Source organism: Chaetodon trifascialis, chromosome 19 (assembly GCF_039877785.1).
Source record: "Chaetodon trifascialis isolate fChaTrf1 chromosome 19, fChaTrf1.hap1, whole genome shotgun sequence".
In the NCBI taxonomy this organism is placed as follows: Eukaryota; Metazoa; Chordata; class Actinopteri; order Chaetodontiformes; family Chaetodontidae; genus Chaetodon; species Chaetodon trifascialis.
In genome coordinates, this window is record NC_092074.1 from 9,723,961 (window position 1) to 9,751,356 (window position 27,396).

The 27,396-nt window shown below is 41.1% G+C and overlaps 3 protein-coding genes across 4 annotated transcripts; all 3 read right to left on the reverse strand.

The window, feature by feature from the left end:
• Positions 1-5,467: 5,467 nt before the first annotated feature.
• On the reverse strand, positions 5,468-6,376 carry LOC139347528 (tubulin alpha-1B chain-like). Its single transcript, XM_070987214.1, has one exon. It carries the CDS (start codon positions 6,359-6,361, stop codon positions 5,468-5,470), a length of 894 nt encoding a protein of 297 aa, XP_070843315.1. The 5' UTR covers positions 6,362-6,376.
• A 5,962-nt stretch (positions 6,377-12,338) lies between these two features.
• Positions 12,339-17,047, reverse strand: cipcb (CLOCK-interacting pacemaker b). Its single transcript, XM_070987211.1, has 4 exons — positions 16,918-17,047; positions 16,212-16,373; positions 15,937-16,121; positions 12,339-14,766 (listed from the first exon to the last, which is right to left on the reverse strand). The coding sequence occupies exons 2-4, from the start codon at positions 16,318-16,320 to the stop codon at positions 13,855-13,857; spliced, it is 1,206 nt and encodes a 401-aa protein (XP_070843312.1). The 5' UTR covers positions 16,321-16,373; positions 16,918-17,047; the 3' UTR covers positions 12,339-13,854.
• Positions 17,048-18,184: 1,137 nt separating this feature from the next.
• Positions 18,185-26,147, reverse strand: LOC139347789 (vascular endothelial growth factor A-like). Of its 2 annotated transcripts, none has more exons than XM_070987582.1 (7): positions 26,026-26,147; positions 22,822-22,855; positions 22,545-22,741; positions 22,335-22,411; positions 22,218-22,247; positions 22,074-22,142; positions 18,185-18,773 (listed from the first exon to the last, which is right to left on the reverse strand). In XM_070987582.1, exons 1-7 carry the CDS (start codon positions 26,089-26,091, stop codon positions 18,737-18,739), a joined length of 510 nt encoding a protein of 169 aa, XP_070843683.1. In that variant the 5' UTR covers positions 26,092-26,147; the 3' UTR covers positions 18,185-18,736. The 2 variants fall into 2 exon arrangements, with proteins under 2 accessions (XP_070843683.1, XP_070843684.1); XM_070987583.1 differs by having other exon boundaries at positions 18,594-18,773; positions 22,074-22,139; positions 26,026-26,141.
• Positions 26,148-27,396: the final 1,249 nt, after the last annotated feature.

Consider the following 27,396-nt stretch of genomic DNA (forward strand, 5'->3'; position numbering starts at 1 on the left):
AAATTCAAGGCTTGGATTAGTTGGACTGGATCAGTAATTGGTGCATTCATGTCGTCATCATTTTAATGTTGGGACTGCTAAAGGGTGTGACTGTTATATATAGTTTATCTGCTGGGTAGGTTTTATCGTAACCTGTAACTTAAGATCCGAATTTATTTATTACATTTCGTATTATGCAACTTAATCTTTAAAATAACTAGTAACTTAAGTTATCAAATAAATGTAGTGGAGTACAATAAAGTACAATATTTGCAATGAAGTAGACGTATAAAGTGTGGCGGAAAATGGACCTCAAAACTGTACTTAAGTACAGCACAGTAAAAGTACCCAGTTACTTTCCACCACTGATCAGGGCTAAGAGAAAATTTTGAAAACGAATTTACATATACCTATATATGATTTATTATGAATTTGAAAGATTCATTCTGTTCCTGTTTTTTGTGTAAATCCCAGCTTAACAGTTTTGTATAATAAAACTATTTCAAGAAGTGTTATTTGAGATTTGCAAAACAAACATGATTCTTCCTCCACACACATATTAAAGCTAAATGTCTACAGTCATGCGGACGGCCATATGAGGATGTAACAATCATTACACACAATAAATATTGGAAGGATGAAAAATAGAGAAAAACATTACTTCCTGTTTGTAGTTTGGCCTGATGGTGGCGCCAGAGGTACGACCATGTTGCTACAACAACCAAAAAGGTTTATCCTCTGTAGGTTTGACCTCATCTCAAGCTCAGGTCTTGACAGATGGCTCTCAGTGTTCACCGGTTTAGTCTCAGTTCGCCAACATTTCAAATCTACATTACAGTCTAATTTAATGGAAACTGGCTGCTGTGTGACAAAACTGGATATTTCAGAGGAAACAGGAAGCTCATTGTTTGTTGGAGGGGTCATCCATATCACAGTCGAAAACACGTCATGTCAGTTGATATTGTGCTTTAGTCGGATGCATTTGCACACTCCAAAACAAAGTTACAGTGCGTCTAATTAGCACACAACAATTGCCCCACAGTGAAGCCTCTGGGGGCCCCTGGGCTCCTCTGTATCCTCCCAGAGGCAAATGAAAGCACCACAGGGAACATGAGGATCAGAAGAGACAAGCTGACTCAATAAAAAGCAGAAATGCACCTTGAAGCAGGTGGAAGCAGTGATGAGATGTCATCATGTATGCTGGTGATGAATTAACGATTCAATCTTGTCATGTGCTATCGGATGATGTTATTGTAGATGATTGATGCAGTGAAACTGTGTTGACTCGGTTCACTCCGGCTTTAATTTGTAACTGTACTCTGGTTCAATCTGCTGTGAACTGTGTGTGCGTTCATCATTATAGTGACACATCAGAAGTCTCCTTCAGTCTGTTCAGCTGATGACAGGTCTATAGAATCTATAGACTGATCTATAGAAACAGCTGCTGTACACTCACAAGTCTCAACAGTTTACATATATCATCCATTTACTGCACACAGCCTCTCTCAGTCCCTCATGCAGCAGAAGGCATGGGGACAGAACAAAGCCTTTTCACGTCTCATTTGTCCGCGGACTTGACACAAGTTGACCTGATGTGAAACCTGTCTGCTGGAAAGTTGAAATCTTGGACACCTGATCAACTGGAAATCTTCTCCTGAGACACAAACTGCGGGATAGCAGAGCTGAAGAAAGACCTCAAGGAAAACTACTGCCAAAGGTAAAAAAGCTGCTACCTGCAGGAAACATGGCCTCTAATGGACCCCTTGTGCTCTGTGGATACAAAGACTGTATTTAATAAAAACGAATAAGTGGACCTAACTCAGTTTTTTATCAACCTTAGTTTGGTAAGTGTGTTCAGCCATTAAATGTTAAAAATGTGTGTCAGGGTCTCAGAGTCACCTGTCCCTTCTAGCTGTAGCATTAACCATTAATGTGTCCTCTCCTCTCAGGCCATTACATCTGTGATGGTGCTCACCGGCCGGGGCAAGCCGGTGAGGTGACAGATCGCTGGCTCGCGTATGATGACAAGCATGTGACAGAGACCACCGGCAAGTCCGTCTGCTGTTATATGGTCATGTGTGCTGAACACGCACTGTTTTTGGAAAAAACGTTTCATTTAGTTTATCCATCCCAAGGTAATCTGGAGTTACACTGCTCAGCTCAGGTGCACACACAGATGCACAAATGCCATCTGGTGCTGAGGTGGCTCCTGGTGGCAAAGATGGTGACCCAGGCCCCGGCAGTGGAGGTGGGGAGATAAGAGATAAAGGGGGCAATATATATGATAACAAAGTTCACCTGATGTGGTAGAAAGTTCCTGAACCGTGTGCTCATGCCACATACTCATCATTTAGAGGTAAATTGAAGAATGAGACAATTACTGCATCCTTTTTAGGACAAACAATCCAGAAAAATGGTTGTGGTGTGTTTTAATTACAAGACTGTCACATCTAGGTTGCAAGTAACATATTGTTTAACTTGATGGTTATTTGCTCAAATGTAGAACAGCGAAACATCACCCAAGATGCCTTCATCAGCTAAACAGAGAAAAGCAGTAAGAAGTAGGGGACGTTAAAAAAAGACTTTTGATTATCAGCGTTGTTGCCTATTAACTCTTTGCCAAATGACTAATCATGTAATCATCAAACTGTTTCAGCTCTCGCCATATGTGAAACAAGATTAGCATCTTAATTACAGAGAAGACGGCAGCAGAGGATCTTCTTACTGTGGCAGCTTTAAAAATGCAGCTTGATATGAGTAAAGGCACAGACCAAGAGCTAACTGAGAATTAGTTATTTTGGTTTTAGAGGTGATTGAGGTCATGGGTATAAGTTTGCTTTATGAAAGGTGTCATGAGGCTTTCCAGTGAGGTTTGACATGTTTAATGCAGAGGAAGTCTGCAGCAAAAATGTCTTAGATAATTCATTAGACTAAAATGTTGGAAAAAGGAATAATTAGCTTCAAGAAAGCCATAAGTGCAGTATAACCTGAAGAAATCAGTAGATGTGGCTTTTAACTTTGCTTGGTCAGTGGTCAAAATCAATTTACAGCCACGGGCTGACGTCACTTTATACTAACTTACTGACTATCAAAGGGCACAGTTCAGTCTAAAAAAAACAACAACAACAATTAAATTAGAAAAAAAAGTTTTGTCAAGGCAAAATTACATAACTAGCTATCAGTCTTTAGACACATTTTTAATGAGGGGCTCATGTGCTTGCTGCTCCATCATAAGTTTACAGTGGCATTTATAGACAGGCGTCTTTTTATGGTACTTTATCTTCTTAAATGTGTGTTTTTCCCTCCTTCCACACACATACAGCACATCATATTGGCTGTCACGCCATATTGTGCTGTATCTGTGCAGAGTCCCTCAGCTGACTTTCTGTTTTCACAACACAGGAGGCGAAAAATTAAAAAAAATAAATTAATTAATTAAAAAAAATGGTGGGCAGGTAACTGTGGTCACATATGACAGCAGAAATGTTTGCAAATGGGGACGGGAGCTCTTCCTCTGCCATTAAAGCAGAGTGCATGTCTGCAGCTGATAGGGACACAGTCTCATCTTCTGCTGCCACGTTGCCTGACCCACTTGGTGAGGCACCACAACGGACCATCAGATGGCGGAAAATGCCCTGGAACTGCCCTGCAGTGGGATTGTTATTCCAGCCTCCTAGAAAAATTAAAAACATTTACACACTTAGATTACAGAGATGTTTAATGAGGACAGTCAGAGTTATAAAAGGTCGGCTAGAGAAGGTAAGTAAGGTAATAACTGTATAACCATTTTTTTCACAGGTAGGCTGTAAAAGATAAGTAAGGTAATAACTGTATAACCATGTTTTGTTTTTTTGTTTTTTTTCCACAGGTAGGCTATAAAAGGTAAGTAAGGTAATAACTGTATAACCATGTTTTATTTTGCTTTGTTTTGTTTTCCACAGGTAGGCTATAAAAGGTAAGTAAGGTAATAACTGTATAACCATGTTTCTTCCACAGGTAGGGTATAAAAAGATTGAAGTCTGAAGTCTGAAGTGCCGTTTACTTTAGGGGGGGTTCATGAGGTGATAACCATCAATAGGTGACCAGTCTGAGAGGTCTATCACATCAAAACATACTGTAAACTAGGGATGTATAGGTATATATATAAAAAAATCTCTACTTGAATTTGCCCACCCAGATGGGTGATAGCCAAATAACATTAGTTACGATGACATAATATTATAAATGGTCAAATAACCCAAATTGTTGTTCAATCTTACTTGTGAAAGGTAATCCCACGTGATCTGCTTTCAATACTGCGCCGGTTATTGCAACCGTAAAAATACGGGCACAGTTGCTCTCTTTACGTTGACCTCGGCTGGACCTGGTGCTAGCCTAGAGTGAGGAGACCCAACCAATATGGCGGCGACACTGGATTACGCTACAGCGCGTAATGAGGCGTCTATGTAGAAGTCTATGAACGTGCCAATGCACTGGCAGTGCATTGTGGGACTTGTAGTACTAGTTGTGTGTGCACTATATCGCGGGCCAGCTCTACTAATAAGACATTATCATGGGGCCAAAGATAATTCTTGGCATTTGAGTTTGACACATGTGCTCTAGAGAAAAGCATCACTAAAAACTGTTGCAGCATTAAACTACAGACACAGAACAATCTGCACTACTCTATTAAAAATGCTCTTCTTAACAATCATCAGTGTATGCGTATTAAGCCAGTAAACAACAGTATGAACAAACATCTTTTTTTTTTTTTTTTTTTTTTTTTACACCAATAGAGGCACAGATCAGTACAATAGAATACATGCCTATTCAATACTCCTTTTCTTCATCTTCCTCAGTACTATCAGTACCAACCTCTTCCACCGTCTCCTTGAAGAGTTCTCCAGTCTTCGCTGCAGTCGAAGCTTGATGGTTAACAAACATGAACATGACACACTGACTCACTGAAACATTTTCAGATTTTTCATTAGCAATAAAACCACATTTGCTCCTGTATGTTGTCACATGATGTTTGTTGGTGCAGAGCAAACTATCAAACGAAGTCTGGAGTTTCCTTATTGAATTACATGAAGTGGGCCAAGATTCACAATTCATAAAGATTTTCAATTCTTTAAAAAGAAAAAGTTACCTGAACAACACTGAAGACGCAATGCATTTCAGGAACTTTATTCATAACTGACAAAATCCTAAAAAATATTTTGGAACACAAATAACACCATGTTGTAATCAATATTGAACTTCTGAGCTATTTTAATACTCCTCTCTTTCAGATTAAATCATGACAGAAACATTTTTTAACATATTTAACATGCAGATGAAGATGAGGATTTAACATGCAAGTATATCATATCTGAATGTTGAACTTCTGAGCTCTGAGCTACTTTAATACTCCTCTCCTCCAGATTAAATCATGACACAAACATTTTTTAACATATTTAACATGCAAGTATATCATATCTGAATGTTGAACTTCTGAGCTGTTGAGCTTTTAATACTCCTCTCCATCCTCTCCCTCGCCCTCAAGGTAGTCGACGCCAACCTCCTCATAATCTTTCTCCAGAGCTGCCATATCCTCCCTGGTCTCCGAGAACTCTCCCTCCTCCATCCCCTCAACCACATACCAGTGGACAAAGGCACGCTTGGTGTACATCAGATCAAACTTGTGGTCAAGGTGAGCCCAGGCCTCTGCAATAGCAGTGGTGTTGCTCATCATGCACACGGCCCTGTGGACCTTGGCCATGTCTCCACCAGGAACGACAGTGGGCATCTGGTAGTTGATGCCGACCTCGAAACCAGTGGGGCACCAGTCCACAAACTGGATGGAGCGCTTGGTCTTGATGGCGGCAATGGCAGCATTCACATCTTTGGGCACCACATCACCACGATACAGCAGGCAACAAGCCATATACTTGCCGTGGCAAGTGTCGCATTTCACCATCTGATTGGCTGGCTCAAAGCAGGCACTTGTGATTTGAGCCACAGAGAGCTGCTCGTGGTAAGCCATCTCGGCCGAGATGACAGGGGCATAGCTGTCCACAGGGAAGTGGATACGGGGAAATGGCACCAAGTTGGTCTGGAACTCTGTCAGATCCACATTGAGGGCACCATCGAAACATAGGGATGCAGTCACAGACGACACAACCTGAGCGACCAGCCTGTTCAGGTTGGTGTAAGTGGGACACTCGATGTCGAGGTTCTTGCAACAGATATCATAGATGGCCTCGTTGTCCACCATGAAGGCGCAGTCACAGTGCTCCAGGGTGGCATGGGTGGTAAGAACAGAGTTGTAGGGCTCCACTACCGCGGTGGACACCTGTGGAGCTGGGTAGATGGAGAACTGCAGCTTGGACTTCTTTCCATACTCCGCAGACAGACGCTCCATCAACAGGGAGGTGAAACCAGAGCCGATGCCACCTCCGAAGCTGTGGTAAATCAGGAAGCCCTGAAGGCCAGTGCACTGGTCAGCCTGAGGACAGAGAGGGAGAGACAACGATCACATGTCCCAGCAGGCATGGCCAATCTGGACACCAGCCTGACCCACGTGGATGGAGTTACACTCACGCTGGAGGAAAACAAAGACAATTTGTAACATTCAGCATTCATTTTTGACAGACATTTACATATGTTTCAACCATTTCTAATTACATGCTTCAGATTATACATCACATGTTTAAGAAATCTCAAAATCTAAGATCATCATCATGACCAAGTCACCTGACACATGCTGCGTGTTTAATCTTAGTTTGAGATATAATTAATGAAGATATATTTAAGGCAGAAAAAAATCTCATGTTGAGAAGATCCTTAAACAAGATCTCTGGAGGAACATAATTTCAATTACACATCAAGTGTTTGATGCAATGATTTTATTACAAACATCTGGTTGCAGCCAGGTGCTTTAAATAGGTGGTAAGGCAGAGGCATATGACAAGGCTACTGATGTGACCCAACTGGGTATGTCAGTGTGTGCAGGAAAGCCTACAAGTGTGACTAAAATTTAATTTATAGGTCAAACCTTTTCCATTAGAAAGAACACAACAAGAAATTACATAAATGCCACTTTAACAGCAGAATAAAGTATAATCAAAGCAGACAAGACAGAGATGGACAAACAATATAAAGTCCATGATAGCTGCTTGCACAAGCACACACATTAAAGCAAAGAGAGCTGTATAGGTTTTACACACTGCATAGTGTGCACACAATGTTCTGTTGCTAGGCAACAGCAGTTTTGGGCATCCCTCTATAGTTGCTGGACTCATCTGTCTGAACATCAATCTGAGCCATGTGCACCACCAAATCCTCAACAATCTGAACAGTGGAACAGGTAGAGAATTTGTAATGTGTCGGTCGCGGACGAATCGGCTCCCAGCAGAGCCGCACGCACACTTACACATCTGCACTAAGAAATGCTGAATAAAATAAATATTTTTATTTGTACGAACTTATGTGTCATTTATCAGATCAGACCCCGTCCCCACCCAACCCCCACCGCTGCCAAAATCTCAGTCTGAACTCAATTCAAAACTTAAGAGTCCGGATTTTGTTATCTAAACTGTTATCGCACCTTTACCAACTGTAACATGAAAGTGATATACTTGTTAATTACATTCCAATTCCAAGTTTAAGTTTAGGTACTCTATATTCTGATGCTAATTCTGTAAGTAAAAATTTTGAATGCAGGACTTGTATTTGCCACAGGGTTTACACCACGCCACCATGACTTCAGTAAAAGATCTGAGTACTTTCTCCACTGACAGTAATTAAAGGATTATCTATGAAAAAGCCTCAGAAGGTGACTTTTATCTGTTTTTATATTTGAGATTCCTACATTGAATTCTGTCACAAATACATAAATTTCCTCCAAATTTCCTTCAAGATGCAAATAAACCTAAAAACGCAGCAGGCTGTGTGACAACACTAAAGCTAGACAGTGTAAAGAATCCCCTGTTACCAGAACAAAAAACATCTATCAGGTGTACTGCTGTACCGTTTTTCTTAAACCAAATAATGATAGCAACAAGAAATTACATCAACCCCTAGAGAGAAAAAGTGGAGCATCGGCAGGGCCAGAATGGGACTAAATTGTATTTCAGCCCATTTATTGGGGCATTCATTATCAGTGTTTTTAAGAAAACGCTTAAATATTACAGAAAAGAAAGCAAGAGTTTGTCTTTACAGGGATATACTGTACAAGACAGCATGGACAGCCATTTGTGTCTGTCTCTGTTTAACTGGGTTTATGTTGTCAGGTGTGCAGTATTAATGCAGTTTGGCGTGACAGGCTTGCTTATCATGTCGGATTATGTAACCAATAATGATACAAAGGCAGATGGAAATTTATTACCTATGATACCAGTGAGGTCAAAGGCAGGACAGCACAGCTGGGATATCGTATCTTTATTATTGTCCATTCGCTCAAGCAAACAGATCATATCCAAGGTCCATCATCATTCCACCTGGAAGAAGCTGGATACGCAGGGCGACTGACCCTTGAGTAAAAACTTTGGTCTGGCTCACGCTAGTGAATTTAACACAACACTGAACTGAAAACTGAAACCATTAAATAATCTGTTTAAATAAACTGTTATAATAAACTAAATAATAATAATAATAATAATAAAAAAGCTGCATTTGACTAGGAAACAATAATAGTACAAAACATGCTGTGCTTGCTTGTCAATACTAACATCAGTTTCAATACAATATACTGCTCTTATGCTGGTGAAGAACAGCTTGTATTGTTGTACTTGTGGACAGTCAGAGGACAGTAGAAGACATTATTGAGGTCAAGGACACAGAATTCAAGTTCAGTATGAATGTTTGTGTCTGTGATTTAACAAATTTCCACTCCAAATTATTTCATGTCTTACATCTGACGTCTGAATGCCAGAGGTGGAAGAAGTACTCAGGTCTTGTACTTACAGGCTCTAAACAACTGTCCTGTCCTCTGATGTATTCAGCAGGATCCGAGATCAAAAGGTGAAATCCTGCGTATGTTAACGTTAGCATGCCTGCAGAGTAAAGCAAACTGTTTGTCTACTGCAGATGTCATTATTTGAAGATCTGAATCAAGTTAAGTCATGTGTATTTTAGGACTCTGGGTTATTTACAATATACAGATTGAGTTCTAACAAAAAATAAAAATAAACTTGTAAAATATGACTGCAGAGGAATATATATATGCATAATAGGCTTTATGGCGTCTGATGCATAATCTCTTGTGGTTGCAAAACCCACACAGTTGTTCACAGTGTTTGTGCTTTTGTGCTATAAGAGCCTTCTATTTATCTACTTGCTATTTTTCAGTTTGTTAGTGCAATGACAGATGTGTACGGAAAACTCAATCCCCATGTAACCTAAAAATGTAGTCTGAACTGACTTAATACTCTGAACCAGCAGTGCCATTCATCTGGACTGATATCACTGCAATCACAACCAACACGAACATTTTCTTTGGAATGACATTTATTACACAAGCAATGAGTATCTAACTTAAAACGTACAAAAAGAGCCCTAAAGCATGTTACATGAAGCCCCTTCTCAACCTCAGTTTGCTGAGCTTTGATTGGTGCAGCTGAAGCATCATTATGTTTAAGAAGTTCCATGTCTACCAGATGGTTTTAAACTGCAAGGCATGACACTCGTGTTTAGGTTAAATCCTCCACTGTGGCAAGTCCCATGAGGATTTCAACTGGTTTAAATATTTGCTTTTTAAAAATAGAAAAAAAAAAAAAAAAAGAATAAATAAAACAAAAGACTGCAAGCAAGCCACGCTACATTCAGCCCAGTAAAGGAATGATTTGACCAGTCTGTCCATTGCCAGCTGGTGCACTACTGAAACATTTCAATAAAACAACCACAATCCTTTTCATAAACATCTTCAGTATCTTTAAAACGAGAGAAGGCAGACTGAAACACATCTAGGAGACAGAGCTGCCATCAATTACGATGAAAAACTGAAAATCCAGTGTTAAAAAATGACAGATGTCCTACTGTGCAAACCAAAAAAAAAGTCTTTAATCTTTTTCGATTAACCTCTTTTGTTTTGAACAATGAAGCAGAAAATTGTGGTAACGTAACATGATCATGATCACAATGACCGCAACAACAATCAATGACACAGCATGTAGCAGACATAACAGCGGCACCAGAGACCTATGGTTTGATATAGTTCAGTCAATAGTCAATCACATGGACATGATCAGAGTAACTCCAGCAGTGTGGATCCACGTAAAGAAATCCAAACTTTAGATCAGTGTCATTAAAATAATAAAAACTGATGGCGGCACACAAGGAAAGCTCTTTAAAAACACTGACATGACCGTCGCTGTGCTATTGTCAGCCAAAACATCACTGACCTTTGTGATGTTTCAGTACCATCATTTATTCCACTGGCAGTCAACCAGGAATAAGCACAGCCAGATGGAATTTCAGCAGAAGGTCATCAAAACATTTTTAAAGGTTTTCGGACTCTACAGTGACCCGCTGACAACATCATCAACATGGATTCAAAGAATATAACATCTGTCTGCATCTGATTGAGGGGGAATAATTCTGTCATAATTCAACACATTTAAAGTTTAGGTAAACATGTAGGAACATCTGCACTGGTAGGGGCTTATATGCCAGCAAAAACCTGTTTTTGGCTGAGGCAAAAGACCAAAAATGGTGCCACAGTCTTGCTGCCATCCTGGTTCAAGTGTCTTAATAAGACCTTCATTAAGGACACGTGGTATTTAAACAAATCACTGCTCTATTACAATGACAACAGCACAAATATCATGGCCATATGAAAATGTTTGTTTTTTTTGTTTGTTTTTTTACAGTGCATTAAAATCATTTTGCAATGAACCGATAGTTTGACAAGAACCTTGTCAGAAGGTTCACACACTTTGTAAGAGATGCGTGGTGATGACATATTAGAATTTCAACTATTACTGCAACTTCCATTTCAGATGTTTGGAAAATACACAGAAACACACATTTAGGTTCCTTCATAAATGAATTGTGGGTCTTCTGAACAGAACGTCCAGCATGTTTAAAATTACACTCACTGTAAAGGCCCCATCCCATAAAAATGACTGACTCCCGTAATCTGATAATGACCTTAAACATATCAAAACTGGTTTGGGAACATCTAAAAACTGACACATACTAATGCATTTACAGTGTTTAATATTGAAACAGATTATCGTATCATCAGCTAAAGACAGCCGTTGACATGTCAGTCTGTTAACAATATAAAAGCTCGAAGTCCATTTGACAGCTGAAACATGCAACACAACAAATGGGATTTAATGTTCAGAACGACCACAATTCATTAACAAAAGAACAAAAACTTCTGCGTTTGTATGAGACTCCCATACATTTTGCCACAGTATATGTAACCGTCACAAGCGCATATGAACTTTTTAAACTTGACTGTCTTTATGTTCGCATGGGCGAAGATTGCTAAAGTAGACTACAAACAGTCCCCTACTTGAGGCGTCCTCATGAGCCATTTTAAGTCAACATAAGCACAGCAAGCACATTATCACATCAAATGATATTTTATAATTCAAGATAAAATATGCAAAAACCTGTTTAATACTGAGGAAACAGCTGGTAATAAAAAAAAACATCTGACATTGTAAATGTTATGCATGGCTGTACTAAAACAGTGGTTCACAAACCTTTTATATCCCCCCTTCAGAAGCTGATAAAAAGTGTATGCATCCACTCCACAATCTTAAACAATGAGGGGAAAGAATGAAATAAAAAGGATCCAAGTTGAATGAGATAAAGGTCAGCATGATGGCATCAGTTAACCCTTCTTTGTGTATTTTCCCTATATAACTAAATCAACTTTTTCCATTCTAAATCCCTGGTCACCCAAACCCCTCTTGCTGTGGCTCTATGCCCCCCAGTTTGAGAACCACTGTACTATGGGGATACACTGGTAGTGTGCTTATGTTGCCTCACAATGCACTTCAAGTACTGTAGCTTCAATGAAAAGCCTTTTGCAGCTCGCCTCAAATGAGGTAACATAGCTGCCATTAGATTCTGCCCAGACATTGCTGCAGAGCTACTCTCAGATTAGTGCAATTTCAAAGTTCTGTGAGACACACTGGGTTTGGGTATTAAGGCCATAATTTAGAAACATCCCAAAAAGGTAATAACCTGGACTTGTGATGCTCAAAGTTGGTGCACAGCAACCAGTCTTCATCAAGAAATACAACTTGATGCCCGTCTCAAAAGGTTCACACAACGAATATTTCTTACAGACGAAAATAGAAAGGAACTTACACAGAAACAAGTCTGTACTTAAGTTAGATAATATTGCCACGTTAAATTACATCCATGTGTATATATAAAAAATGCACACAAAAACAAATGGTAGAACTCACAAATCACTGATAAATATGGTTCAACTATGGGAAGCACCCTTTACATTGGGGTGTCACTGGGGAAGCATCTAAACGGCTGCTCAGAGCTTTGCTTCCAGCCAGTCTGCACTGTATCATAGCTGCCATCAACATGATGGGAACGCTACACTTGAAACTGTCAATGGGCTGTGCCAAATCTTTCACGTCGACTTTTAAAATGCAGCAGGAATTAAAAAGACACTTTAGGCATATTGTCGGTCTATTTAAAGATGCTGATTGGCAAGAGGTCCTGGACGCATTCTGTGTGACTCAAGAACATTTCCCTAAGCCTGCCATAAATCATCAACATTACATAATTGTAACTGCTGCATGAAATCATTTAGATTGTGTTCACACGGTGACTGTTAACTGCATGCCTGTTAAGCATCAGTGAAACAGCTTAGACAACTACCATGAATGATGAAAAACTGTTGAAACAGACATGTCAACCTAATTCAGTTCATTTAGTGATACGTCCTGTTGGAAGTAGTACTCTGACGGTTTGATGAAGATAAAAACTCCATGCCTTGCACTGTTCAAGTCTTCGGGGTCTTAATCAAGCTTTCAGATTCTGAGCCTGTTTTGTGCATTCGATTAAAAAAAGGTTTTGTATTCTATCCCTTCGTGCCTCTGATCCAAATCTCTCAGGCTTTTGGGTCTTGATTGCCAATGAGCAAAAGATTTCTGTGCAGCAGAGTAGCAGTTTCAGTAGAGGAGATGTAGTCAGGCTCAATATGGCAGAGCAGTGAGCTGCGGCTCTGTGTCCCTGACACACCAAGTTGGCGACTGAGCAGAACTTTAAGTGTGTTTCTGAACATTGCTAGTAGTTTGTGCTGTGTGTCCTTCTCTGGTAGCACTAGTCAGAACTCATCTGTGGGTGTTTGAACAAGTCTGCTGTATCAGCGATGGGGCCAATTAGAGAGCACCCTGTGAAAGACCTAACAAATCCATGATTTCACTGTTTTTGTTCATCATTTAAGCTATTTATCAGGATTAAGACTGCAGGTGAACAATCGGGGAACAGCAAAGCAAAGTGTGTAATGTTCACTGAAACTTTAAGTTTCTTTTCATCTCAATTCATAATTTGAGCACACAAGATTATTTTCACTAATTCTGTGGTACAAAATTTGGAGGGTAGTTTAATTTACTTCTCTTTCTGTGATGTTTTCTGGATTAAAAATACAGACTGCTAAATAAAAATATTTCACACCAGTGCAGAACATATGAGGCAACGAAAGTCTTCATCTGCACTAAATCTTTGAGGTTGGGTTGGTGTGTCAGGGCCCTACGGCAGCCGTCAGCTAAAATGTAGGCCACAGCAAGCTGTCTATGGGAAAGTCTGAGGGGGGTAGTGAATTGTGGAGTATGTTACTTTCGGTTCATCTGTCTCCATACACTCCAACCCCCAACCCTGGCTTTCCTTTCCCCATCTCAGTCTAAAGGATTACTGTCTAGCAATAGTCTAGGTCTAATCTGCCTTTAAGATGGTCTGAGCAGCTCTCTCCCTATCTGTCTCTCTGTCTTCCTCCTGAAGGCTAGTCTGCAGCTTAACACAGATACTGGTGTCACCGCTCCACAGGGCCTGAATGAAGAGGTCTGTGTGTTGTTTGAGCTGGTCTAGGTCGCTCTGGGTGCGTCGGTTCTGCCGGTGGAGCTCCTTGGTGCGGAGTGCAATGTCTAGCAGGCCAGATTTGCTCAGGATGTTGTAAGTGTTGCAGAAGCGCTTTCTCTTTATATCAGCATCACTATCCATGCTGTTGTGTTGTCCCGGTGAGCTGCTCTCTTGGATGGCCCCCTGGGGAACAGGGAGTGTCTGGTTTTTGGGGCCAGTGGTGTGAGTCAAAGACAGTGAGGTGTTCAACTCTGACTGGCTGAAAGTTGATGAAGACCTCTCACTGGCAGGGCTACTGCTGGCGCTGTCTTTTGTTGTGTGGCGAGATAGTCGGCTTTGGAGCAGAGGAGACATGGCGCCGGGGGAAGCAGGAAGACTGGGAGTGGTTGAGCCAGATTTACTGGCACCTCCACACAGACTTCTCTGCTGCTTCTCTCTCTGACAGTGGTCCCGGTGGCTGGAGGTCACATTGCTGCCTCTCTCTGACCCGGAAGAAGATGAACAGGTGGAAGACGAGGAAGCAGTTCCTCTCCCTGAAGAACTGGAGCTATCTCCAGGATGCGGAGCAATCTTGGGGTAAGATTTCAGAATTGGAAGATAATTTTTAGAGCGTCGCTGTCTAGAAGAGGCCTCTTTGGAAGCACAGGAAGCTTGACGAGAGACCACAGGCTGGATGAAGACCACCTGAGGCTGTTGGACCACAGGTTGAACCACCTCCACTGTGGGGCTAAACCCCCAGGGCTTCAGAGCAGGAGGATTATCGCCAGGCTGCAAAGACAATTAAGTCTCAATTGAGAGCTTTAAAAGGCAAGTCTTTCATAAGCACTTCCTATCTGTGGGTCCCTTTTTCATTGTTTACAATGAGATGGAAAGAAAAAAAATGAATGAGTGGAAACAGCGATAGCCTGCGACATACAAAATGAGAGCAAACACCATTAACATACTGTATCACTCAATAACTTAGTCTACACAATGTTAAACACTGACAAACACCCATAACAAATGTCAACACAGCAGATATGCCTGCAAAAACTGATTACTGACTAATTAGTGGCAAATTAAACCATAAATAAACTCTGTAATGGTACAAACCACACATTTGCTTTTTGGTAATAACTAAAATGATCAATAGTTATAAGATTTTAATTATTTTTTGTTGATTAACTCTCAGTAATAGTTTTCAGCCCCACTGCACACACAGTGTGAAAATACTTTCAGAGATAGATATGAAAATATTATGGCTCTACATGCCGAGTTTGTGATGATTGTTGGAACAGTGGAAGTACAAACCAAGAAGAGTTTTAGCTTTAAAAAAAGCATTGTCTCACACAGACATACAAAACATGGTAAAATAGGGTCCATAATCTATAAACAATGTGTGACAAATTTCTCCTGTTTGTTAAGGGACATTGAAATCTTCCAGGACATGTGGACCAGCATGAACTGGAAACTCACACACAATGTCATTTTCATTGCTTCATGACAAGGATCAATTTAATTGAAATTAGTCATTTTATTTACTAAATTAACAGTTTAATACAGACTAGACTTCTATCATTGAGTTCAACTGGTCAATAACACTGGTCTTCTCATCAAACGAGGTCTTTGTCATAAAAACTTCAATAACCCAATTAAGAACCATGAACTCAAGTGAACACAATTATTGTTTTTCACTGTCTAATCATTTATTCCTATTTTCATAATTTAATGAAATCTGAATTTTATTTTGAGCTACTTTTCATCTTTTCGACACACTCCAAGTAGATGCCACAGGACCATGAATATTCAAGTTAAACATAGGCACAATAAAACTGGACCAGAACTTTCCTGTTGTGACACAATCACTACCTGAAGTTAAAGGTTGAGGGCTGGACCTGGAGTGAATTCACCCATATGGATAATGTTATTTGCTCAGACTTAAGGTTTTGCTTTGAGTACCTGCTTGAGGAGGACATTGTTCATGATGATCATACGGGAGAGGTTGGAGTAGGAACCTCTCACCACAGCCAGCTGAGAGGACTGGGGGGCTGAGCCAGGAGTTTGTGGTCCCTGCTGTACGACAGGGCGGGGTGAATCCTCAGAGTCTGTGGTGTCCATTGTGCTCGTGTACTCTGAGCATGCATCTACAGAGCAGAGAGAAGAGTAACCAGGGTTCATTTAAGTGATACCTTATCATCTATGCATGTAAAATTGTGGGAAGCGCAAGTATGAACCTGAAAATCCAGAATCTCTCTCTGAGTCAGCCTGGGAGTCTCCAGACTTCATGATGCGAGGTCTGTTTGCTGCCCTTGAGTGACTCTCTGCCTTCCTCTTGGTGCTCATCTTCTTTCCTGCTGTGCTGACAGGGTCCTTGGGTAGACAAGCTTTCACAGCAACTACATCAGCAAATCAAAGGCTGGGAATCAAACAACACTAAACAGACCACCCTTTCAAGCCACTGATAACTATGGAGTTGACTACTGACAGCATACCTAAAAGTTAGTCCCCTCTCCTCTTTTCTCGGATTACTGCAATTGGATAAAAGCACCAAAACTCATAGCTGTAATATACAACATTGTTAGTTGCAAATTTTACGTTACTAAATGCTGCTAGTTAGACAAATGTATGGTCTTACGTACCACAAAGGTTAATTTTGCATGCTATAAGAAGGCAACATTAGATAACTGATGTAACTGTAAGTTAGTTTGCCTTTACATTTTACATATGATGACGCAACTAGCTAAAGAAGGCTGAACGCCGACGAATACAATTGTTAGCACTTTGGTTAGCTACGTTAAGCGCTAAAGCTAGCGTTGAATTAACAACGGTAGCAAGCAAAGCTAACGTCAGAGCGTTTACTGACACGAAGTACACAAAAATGTTAAAGGTAACGTTACAGACACACCACAAAACGCAAAAAAGAAACACAAAAATGCGCACTTTGTTCTTGTCGCTGTTCCAACGACGCTGTCTTCAAAGCTGAGGGGGTAGGGGCTTGCAGCCGGGTCGAGCTGTCTGCTTTTGTCTCAGCGGCTTCTCTTCCTTGGTGTGGCCGTTACTGCTGCTGGCTGCTGGCCAGCTACGTTGCCTCGAACTATGTGTTCCACGGTACAATACACGAGACAGAGCGCCCCTCCCCTGTCCGCACGGTCACATGTGGAGCACGGTGGCAGCTGCCGCTAACCGACGCAGTTTAATTGTCCTCTACGAACGTCAAAATGAAAAGCAGAAGACCCACGGCCCGTGGGCTGTCGTGAATCCACCAACAACAGTTTAAAAAAATGCAAGGGACAGGATATTTGTTAGACACACGCTGCCATATTTGGTAGTTAGGGGCGTAGCTTTGTCTAGACTAGCGGACACGTCACAATCTTTAGACTTCTGTGCCCGCCCACCTGGTATATTTGCTGGCTTCTGATTGGCCGTCCCAACCAGCAGCTGAAAAACGTGACCTCAGCCAAATGTGTGGCAAGTTAAGGACATTGTGTTCACCATGCAGCTGGGAGGAGTGCGGTACAGTGCAGGCATCTTGAATGTACTGTCGGGGAACCCAGTGACGCGAGGTTTCGAGCGTAATGTTCTTGTGTATTACATAACAGCCTGGTTGGCCTACAGCTAACCTAAGCAGGGCAACTCTTCTTTGTAGCACGTTTGAGGAATTAAACACAGCACTGCCTCTCAGAACATAGCGTCCTCACGTGCAGACATGCTGCTCTTATACTTTTACTTGTACTGCTCTTTTCCATACCTGCAATAACAAAAATGATGGTTGAGGTGGGAAAGGTTTGTGGTAGTGTGCATACATGCCTTGGGAGAGAAGTCAACCGCATTAAATTGCTTATAACACAGCTACAGCAAAAGAATGCTTTCATCAAAATAGTACAGTTACAGTATTTAGAAAACCTGATGGCACTCATTTGAAGTCTATAAAACAAAACCAGAACAGGGTTCTGGCTGTGATTAAGTCATACTAGTTAAGAGAAATACTAAAGGGATCTTCACTGCTGAATTGAACTAGAACTCTATCATCTCACATGTCTCTGAAAGGCTGTGAATGCAATACAAATCAGTGGATAACAGTAACCCTTTGTGCTTTGTTAACAATGCGCTTACTACACAGTCTTGCACGATAAAGAGCTCACAGTGTCCTCACATGTTTTACATCCTAATGGTCTACCAGTGCAAATGTAGATAACACAGAAGTTCCTTGTAGTTGGAGTGGATTTTATTTCATGAACTTATCGTGTTCCAATGCCGAGTAAAGACCACTTTTTTAGAAAGTCACATAGATTACCAGCAAGGGATTGGTCAATCCGTAAAAATCATAATAATGATGAAGTCATGGAGAAAGTCTCTGGCTTCTCTGTGAATGTTGCCATTGATCTGACAGTTAACCAGTCAACACCTCAAGATGGATGGAGGCCTTAATCCTTTGCCATGGCAGCATTCCACCCATTAGCTCTGTACCTTTTCTGAATCTGTGGAATCTGATGTCTATTTGAAAAACCTCACACAAAATCAAATAGATTTCTTTTTAAATCAAAATTGATGTTGACTTTGGTCCATTAAAAAAAATATCAGATCATATCATTGCTTGCTCCAATAATGAATCAAAAAGAAAAGAACGTCACAGACAAGGTGGTGTTTGATGGATGAACTGGGGGAGGAAAGATATATGGAGAGGAGACGAATAGTCAGATATGATCAGTCCCAGATGTGCTGTTGTTTGCCTCTCCAAAGTCTTGGGCAGACGTGTGAGTCAGTGAAGATTTATCTTGTTTTGAGGGAACTGGCACCTGAAAAGACAAATATAAACAATTAAAGAAATTCAAATTATACTACAGGATGTCTATGAAATACATCTGTGTTCATTTTGTCACCAAAAGCTGTCTGCTTTTGTCAGTGCTTGACCTCACCCAATGTCATTTCTAATCTTACACCCATCTCTGAGGCAGCAGTGCATTCACTGTTAATTATTACATATTGTTTATACATTATTCATGAGCTACTGTTCCATTTTGCTGGTCTCATGGTTGGTTTGCCCCTCTATCAGTAGAACTCTGTCTATTCAAGATCCTATCTCACAGTATTCAAACCAGATTTAGACACCAAATTTGAAGAACTGATCACTGAATGTGGTTATTTACGTAAAGTATGACATCACGCTGAGGGACAATTCTACGTGGTTTGTTCTAATGCAACATTGCGTGAGATCAAATCAATAGAGAAAAAATAACAAGAACTTGTTTCACATTTTATGGCACTTACATAACACTATGAGCGTACACCACAGAAAAACTAGAACTACCACCTCATGGCTGTTTGCCTCCTCCAACCAGTCAAGCTGCAGTTTACATCCATGTCTGTCCATACTCATATAGTAAATGTAGTGAAGGCTTTGAAGGAATTTAATGAAAGGTAGTAGTGTATTTTTAGGTGAATAGAAGGTTATCATTATACTGGCATTGCAATATGCTGTCTTCACTTAAAGGCTATTTTTACAGAGGAGTGACAGAAAGACAATCATCTGAAGTTCAATATCAGCAGAACCAATGAACTTGTGGTGACTACAGCGATTCAAATATGAATGTTGCTGCACAGAAGTTACAAACTGTAAAACATGGACGCTTCACACACATCTTCAACCCAGCAGCACAGAGGATCTGTACAGTTTCAAGGTAGACACCCAAGATTAGTTTCACCAATTCAGTATCGGACTCACATAGCCTGAAAAATGTTGCTGCAGAACCTTATGATGTCACAGTGAAGTCGACCTTTGACCTTTTGGATCGTCGTCACTACATAATTTTATCCTGAGACATTTGTGTGAAATGTAGTCATAATTAACGTATAAATTCTTGAGTTGTGGCCAAAAATGTGTTTTGTGATATTCCAGTGACCTTGACCGTGAAACTCACTGGCTTTTATCTTTATGTGGATGATTTTGGTGTGAATATGATCTCAGGAGCATAAATCACCCCCCAAATGATAGTCTTGACATGTGCTTGGATGGATTACAGAACAGGCCTACAGGGTGCATGGGCCCATGGGGTCACAGGTCCCTTCAGACTGAGCCTCTGTGAAGTGACATTGCAGAGTGAAGAGGCAAAATATCCTTCAGAACAACCAAAGTAAAATCCTAAACATTTCCTTTGAGGTTTCCACAAGAATTAAGTTGTCATGAAACCATCAAAGGGAATGTTTATTCCCCTGGGTTTTATGTAGGAAGTTTTACTCCAGCTCAGTTTATGTTCACCATACAATTTGGAGCCCCTGAACGTGCAGGAAGACATTAAAACTCTGCAACTGTGTGGTCTCTTGACCACTGAAGATGAGGTGGGGGGTCCTAAGCTATGGTTTACAAAGGAATAGGAGCCAAGACAAGTCATGTTTGTTTGAGCAGACAACAGCCACAACAACATGGCCACACAGGTTCCTACACTGTTGATAAAACGATTCAAACACAGCCTTACCCCACAGTGATCTTATTTCTCTCTAACTCTTTCAAGGCTGCTGGATAACAAATCCCCTCACTCTATATCTTATCAGGGGAGATGGTGACAGTTGTTCCTTGTTCCCCACGAGTTTCTGTGCTTCAATGACAAATCAAATACTACAGGATACATTTGCTTGGCTTTTTTTTTATTTGTTCTTTCCCTGTCATTGTTAATGATTGATGAAATTGTGGGATGGAGGCCTGAACTTCTTCTTTTCAGTGTGACAGTCTTTCCTTACTGAGGTGAGGTGGAGAGATAGTGACACAAAGAGTTTCCTCTTTGTACTAAAAAGACAATTACCCAAGATCCCCAACTGACTTAACTCGGACAGCTCATGCTACATTTGCATTTCTCAGTCTTATATTAGATTCAGCTATCTTTAGAATGCAAATTTGCACAAAAGGAGGATTGTGGATTTTGTCCCACACTGCATACATTGGAATCGCTGTAAGAAGGGATGATTTCAGGGCCAGTGTGGCCAGGAGACATGATTACAGAGCTGCAAACGTTTCAGTGAGTGCTGTTTTGGGATATACTTGAAAAAATGTGAACCTATCCAGCGAGCCCTGGATCCTGCTATTCCTATATCAGCTGGTTAATGGCCACATCTGGGGGTCCCCAGACTTTCTGTGACAGGTCAAACAGAGACAACCCTAATGACATCATCAGAGTTATTTCCACAGACCTTAGAAAACTCTCTAAAGCCACAGACAGAAGACATTACACGGCTATTTTAACAGGCTGACTAATGCTTAATGCTGACAAGCAAGCTGATCTTCATGTGTGAAATCCTTTGAACAGAGCCCCTTCATAACGCTCCACAAATCCAGTTGCAGCTTTAAACTTTTAAACCTCATATTGTAGCCTTTTCAGTGCTCATTATTTATTTTGGGCATCTCATTCTTTATGGCAACGCCTTCATTGTACACTAATTCAGAATTGGTCGCGAGCCAGTTTTCCTTGTCAAACAAAAGAGAACGAGGCACAGAGAGATTACCTGTGGCACACGCTGCCCTTTTGACCTTTGTGTGAAAAGAGTCAAGCCCACAGACAAACAAAATACCAAACTCCCTGCACACAAAAACTCTTCAACCAGTCACATTCAATTTTAAAGCCAGAGTTGAGCTCTGCTGTATCTCTGGTGCGGTGCAGCAGGATTGAGTCAGATGCATATTGACTAGTTTCAATTTGGATAAAATTGTGTGTAGTGTCTTGGATGTGACTTCTTCCTGATCCCTTTCCTTTCTTTTCTGATTTTGGAGTGTTCTTTGATATACGCGGTTATTATCAGACTAAACCTTTACACCGGCACTCCTTTGTTGGAACTATCAGCAGCCTTGGATTACTGTGTTACAAACGCTCTGTGGCTGGTGGATTACAGGCCTGCCAGAGAGATGAACAACACATCAGACAATATACGGTGTTGTTGTTTCATCTCATCTGTCCTTGGTAGTCTGACAGTGAGGAGGAAACATGACAAATGTAGCTGTAAATGTCCAACAGTGTGTGTGTGTGTGTGTGTGTGTGTGTGTGTGTGTGTGTGTGTGTGTGTGTGTGTGTGTGTGTGTGTGTGCCACAGGGGGACAATCCATCTCTTACTTGCCACAGCCGTTTGCTGTCTTCTTGTGTTTCCTCCTCCGAGGTCTGCTCTTGATGGACTCGCTGCTGCTGTGGAGGATGAGCAAAGTGCAATAAAGATATTGACGTGTTCATATCTGACAGATAAAATGTTCATCCACTGACCTTTTATTATTTAGGAGTTTCTGACGGGCTCTAAAATAGGGAACAAAAACACAAACAACTGGCAGTTAGCTGTCTCAATTTACATTCAGCGTCTGCTTGAATGAACTGGCAGTGTACCTGCATTCACATCTCCGATGCTCCACAAATGTGAGTTCCACATGGTGCATAGATGTCATGGGATGAATCCTCATCACCTGAGAAACAAAGGAAAGGGAAAACTAAACCTGAATATAGGGCCAGACATTTAAAGTAATCAGAAAGCGCATTTTTCACACCTCCCTTTCGGTATGTCTGATCAATCTTTTCTGATCAGAGATCTCGCTAGACCTGCAGAGTGATGTTGCGTTCAAGGGTAGGCTGACACTCCAGGTTCTCATCCCCACAGCAACCAGAGCATCGCCAAAGTGGGACACAAGCAGGCATGTAGATGTACTCCACTTCTCCAGGGTACTCCTGCTCCACATCCACCAGCTGCTCCATGGGCCGACACATGCTCTTTGCCCACACCTCCTGGAACGCCATTACTACAAGCAAAGTTGAATCTTCAGTCTTTGAATTATTTGCAAGAGTTGGGAATGCCTATGATAAGGAGCACAGCCCTTACCTTTTGAATGACCCTCTTCTGGAAGGTGTGAAATCTGTAAAACACATTAAAAAATACAGAGATCAACCCTTTGGTTTCATTTGATAAAAGCATAAATATAATCATCCAAACATGGTTTTAAAGATAGAGAACCTCAAGACAATGTATAACAACAGTGGGTTCACTGAGCATGTGCAGAGCGCCCTCTTGTGGCAGAGAGAATGCAATGCACAGACAATGATCCTGTCAAAACACGCTGCATGGTTTCATGAGTGTACCACTGTGCTGCTGTTTGCAAATCAGCAAAAAAGCAGTAAAATGAGCCAGCCAACAACAAAAAGGCACTAGATTTCTCAACTTGCCGTAACACTATTAGGTTTATTATCACAAGGAACGAAAACCCTTCAAAGTATGCAAAGAATAACAGCAAAGAGTAGCTGCTTGCTTTACTCATGGGAGTTTTACACACAATAAACACAGTTAAAACAAAGGCAGTACTGAAAAGTATCGTGACACAGCATGAGTTTTGTTAAGTTCTCACAACCCAGCCTCCAAACTCACAATGGCAGTGTCCCTGATTTCTGAACGGCAAATTGAACTGAAACACAAAGTTGCAAAGTTGATCTTGGCTCTCTTCTTCTTTTGAATATCAACAATCTCTTTCTGACTCCTCACCTCTCTGCTGCTTTCCTCTCACTCAGCGAACATCGATGGGAACGCTGTCTTCTAAATGTCACAGGCAGGGAATGCTTCATCGGACTACAGTGGGCTTTATTGTGGGATTTGTGAGTTTGTGCCAAATCCAAAGAGTCTGCATGGCGTCACCCAACAAGACAACCAGATGCATTAAAACAGCTGTAGCATAAAACATGCAGACCTTCATGAACAACACGGTGTGATGGTGAAGTGGCTTGGACATAATCACATACTGTATCTAAAACTGTTGCTTTGTTAACAAAGAAAAACATGGAAAAGTGTCAAACGTGGAAAATTGTGTGCTTCTTCTCTCGTTCCTCTCTCATTATTCTCTTTCCCCCTTTAATTTTGTAACTTAAACAAAACTTCCAAGCAAATGTGCAATGGTTATTATCATACTGAACAAAAAACGATTTCACGTGTCATTCTCTCTCTCTCTCTCTCTCTCTCTCTCTCTCTCTCTCTCTCTCTCTCTCTCCCCTTTTTGCCTTTCTATTTCTCTCAATATGATTTTTAAATGTCACGCCTATGTTCTGGTTCAGAGCCTGACAAATAAAACAGCCGAGCTTGTTCTTTTACTGCACTAAAAACCACTGAAAGCTCATCTGGCCCGACGAGAGTCTAGTAAATCAAAGCCTTTGTTTGGTTCCAGGTTTGGTCTCGTCTCCAAATTTGTTGAGATGTGCAAACGTGTGTTTTGGACAAATTTATGGAAACAAGAACAACCAATAGGAAATAGATTTTCCCTGTTATCGATACTTTCTTTCACTCTGAGGCAGCTGGTGCCACTATCCTGACAGTCATTTCCTGCAAATACGGCACGATAATAAGTTGGCTTTTAATGTGCATATTGATAATCTATTGGAAAATATTTTGTCCATTTTATGACAATTCTCTCTATTTGAGGCCAGGGAGAAATCAGTGCAAAGCTCATTTCTCTCTATTGGACTATGGTGATGTGATTAACATGAATGTAATTCTTAAGACCATGCTGCATTAGGCTTTCTAACAAGTGCAGACTCATGGACTCACCACTGCACTACATATGAATCTTTAGGATGGTCCTCACTGTACCAGAGGAGAAAAATACACATGTTGCTATTCACTGCAGAGACACTGTCTCTACTTACTTATATTCCCAGCCTTTTAGCCTTTCATGCCAGCACCAGATCTACCAATTATATAATTGGGACCATACAATTATATAACAGTTCTTTTAAATGTCCTCAGGATGCAGTCAGAGCTTATGCACCTTGGGCATAATATGATCTACAAAATTACTATTCACAAAGAATTTATGATGTATTCTGTGAATTCATTTAAAGGTATTTTTAGAGTTAGAGTCCAGGCTAACAAGATCCTGTCAGGCTGTCATTGTCTAAAAATCTCTTACATGCATATTCATGCCATATTACAAACCATGGATCGGTTTATTGCTTTAAAAGATTTCTAACCAGTTGCATCTGAACTCTGCCCTCCGTTCTTGGCACTATTCTGTGTAGTACGAGCAGTAACTTTTCCATTCATGATCGGCTGCTGTGTCAAACATCTGTAAAAAACAAAAGTACTATGTGGAAGGATGAAATGCTTGGACAATCTCTCTGGGCAATAAGAAAAATGCATTTCACAATATTTTGAGGTGACTTTAAAGTTGCCAAACTCGTTTCACATCATTCTTCCTGTGAGAAGCTTTCTGGACCACAGGGCGCATTAAAAACATTTTGTGTTATTCCACAGTCCATATGGGAACCACCTTTATAGATTTTTGCTTGCTACTCAATCCCATAATCTCCCCTCATAAACTGCAATGCATATTCACTGTGCAGCCTGCTCCCCGCAGGGTGGTGCTGACTGCATCTGTCTTGCCTGAGGTCAGACGCTCTTACCCAAAAGGGAGCCTGAGAGAGATGTTGAGGATTACAGCCTCATCACAGCCAGGACATGGACATGTCTCCAGACCTCAACTGCTGTGTCGTGTCAGTCAGCCAATGGTCTCCAAATAACTGATGCACCTCTAGCTGAGCTCCAGGCTGAGGTTTCAGTATGTATCCTCTTATCTGAACCTGAATCAGTAACATGCAGCAGCTGCATCTGATGCTGGCTGGATGGATGAGGCGATATCTGCACACATGACTGTAAACACAGTGTTTCCAACGCAGATGGTATCTTCATGGTGGGGCACAACCAGTCAAAATACAGATAGTGCTTAAAAAGGCTGGAGTGTGGAGCAGATGTGTCCTGTCACAGTCTGACATTCAGATGTGTCTTCTTTTAAATGCACTGCTTCATGCAAAGAGAAAAGACAGCCTTCACTTCAAAGGAAAACCTTAATGCTGTCTTCAACAACACTGATTTCAAAATAAATGTCACTTTGATAATACTAATTTAAATATATCACTAATAAATGACACAAACCATTTCCAAAACACCTGAAACGTATTAAACTGCACAATTGGCCATCTTAACAATAAAGAAACGAGGCTTGCTGGGAGCAAACTTTTCAAAAAGTTTGGAAATATGTTGAATTACCTGCGCAGGTAAGACTTGCAGCAGAAGAGTCAATAAGAGGTGCGAGACTGCAATAAAACTTTGCATGTTGCCACAGACGAGTTACCCCTCCTCGTCTCCAGTCGATCAGGAACAACTCGTCTAAATAGCGGCGCGTGATGTGGCCGGGGTTTTGATTGGCGCGCCGTCCCGCTGTGCGCGAGCTGGGATGGAGAGCGCGCGCCAAACCCTTAGAATATGCACATGCAGCTGATGATCAATAGGAAACGGTTCCATGACATTAACACAGTCCTGTCCCTTTTTCTCTCCTTCACACACGCGCGCGCGTGCCGCTTTCATTTCTTCCTTTCCAGGAATCAATCATATTGGCTTATGCATTAAATATAAATAGACAGTGATGAATGTGTAATAAATGTTGCTTTTGCCTTTAGCAACAAATGCCAGAAATGTCAGAGTCCTTGAACACACACACACACACACACACACACACACACACACACACACACAGAGGAGGGCGGCGTACAAAAAGGACAATCTTTATTAGTAACGCTTTAACAATCATAAAAGGAGTGGAGAGCTACAGCCAGGTAAGATGAAGGTCACGGGGGGGGGGGGGGGGGGGGGGGGGGGGGGGGGGGGGGGTGCTACATTCCCTTCAAGCTTAAGGCACGCAATTTGATCACAGCACGCAAGTTGAAGAACCACTACACACAAGGCTAGTCTCACTAGCTTCAGGCACACCTGTAAACATGGTACGCTAGGTTGAAGGACCACTGCACACACGGCTAAACTTTTAGCATAAGGCAATAACCCCCCCCCCCCCCCCCCCCCCCCCCCCCCCCCACCCGTATACTAACACCCTCTGATTGGAGGCACTGCAACACAATCTACCTTAGTCATGATTAATGAAAGCCAAAGCAAACACTATGAATTAATATCTGCTCAGATAAAACTGTTTTGACTTGTGAGTCTATACATTTGTAACACTGAAGTGTTATAAAGCCCTGAAGTGTTCTAGGATATGATGCTACATGAATGAGGTATTTATTCAAGAGCCACACATCAAATACTTTGCAAACCACGCTCCTGTGTTTTAGGAATTTCACTGTTTTATACCAGCAGGCACCAACTGGCTTCCATCCATTTTGAACATAACATGAAAATCTATTAGCAAACTCTGGAAAGTTGCACAACCTCTACAGTGAAGGAGGTCTGCATTATTATTTCTTAAAGTTTCATAACAGTGAAATATTTACTGGACTTTGCAATTGATTGACATACTGTGTCTCTAATTTAGGTGATTTGAATTTTTCAAATGACAGGAAAAACTTGTGTTTCTTTGTGGGCTGAAAATTACAGATACATGGATTTCACGGGGTAGCAGTGTGTTTA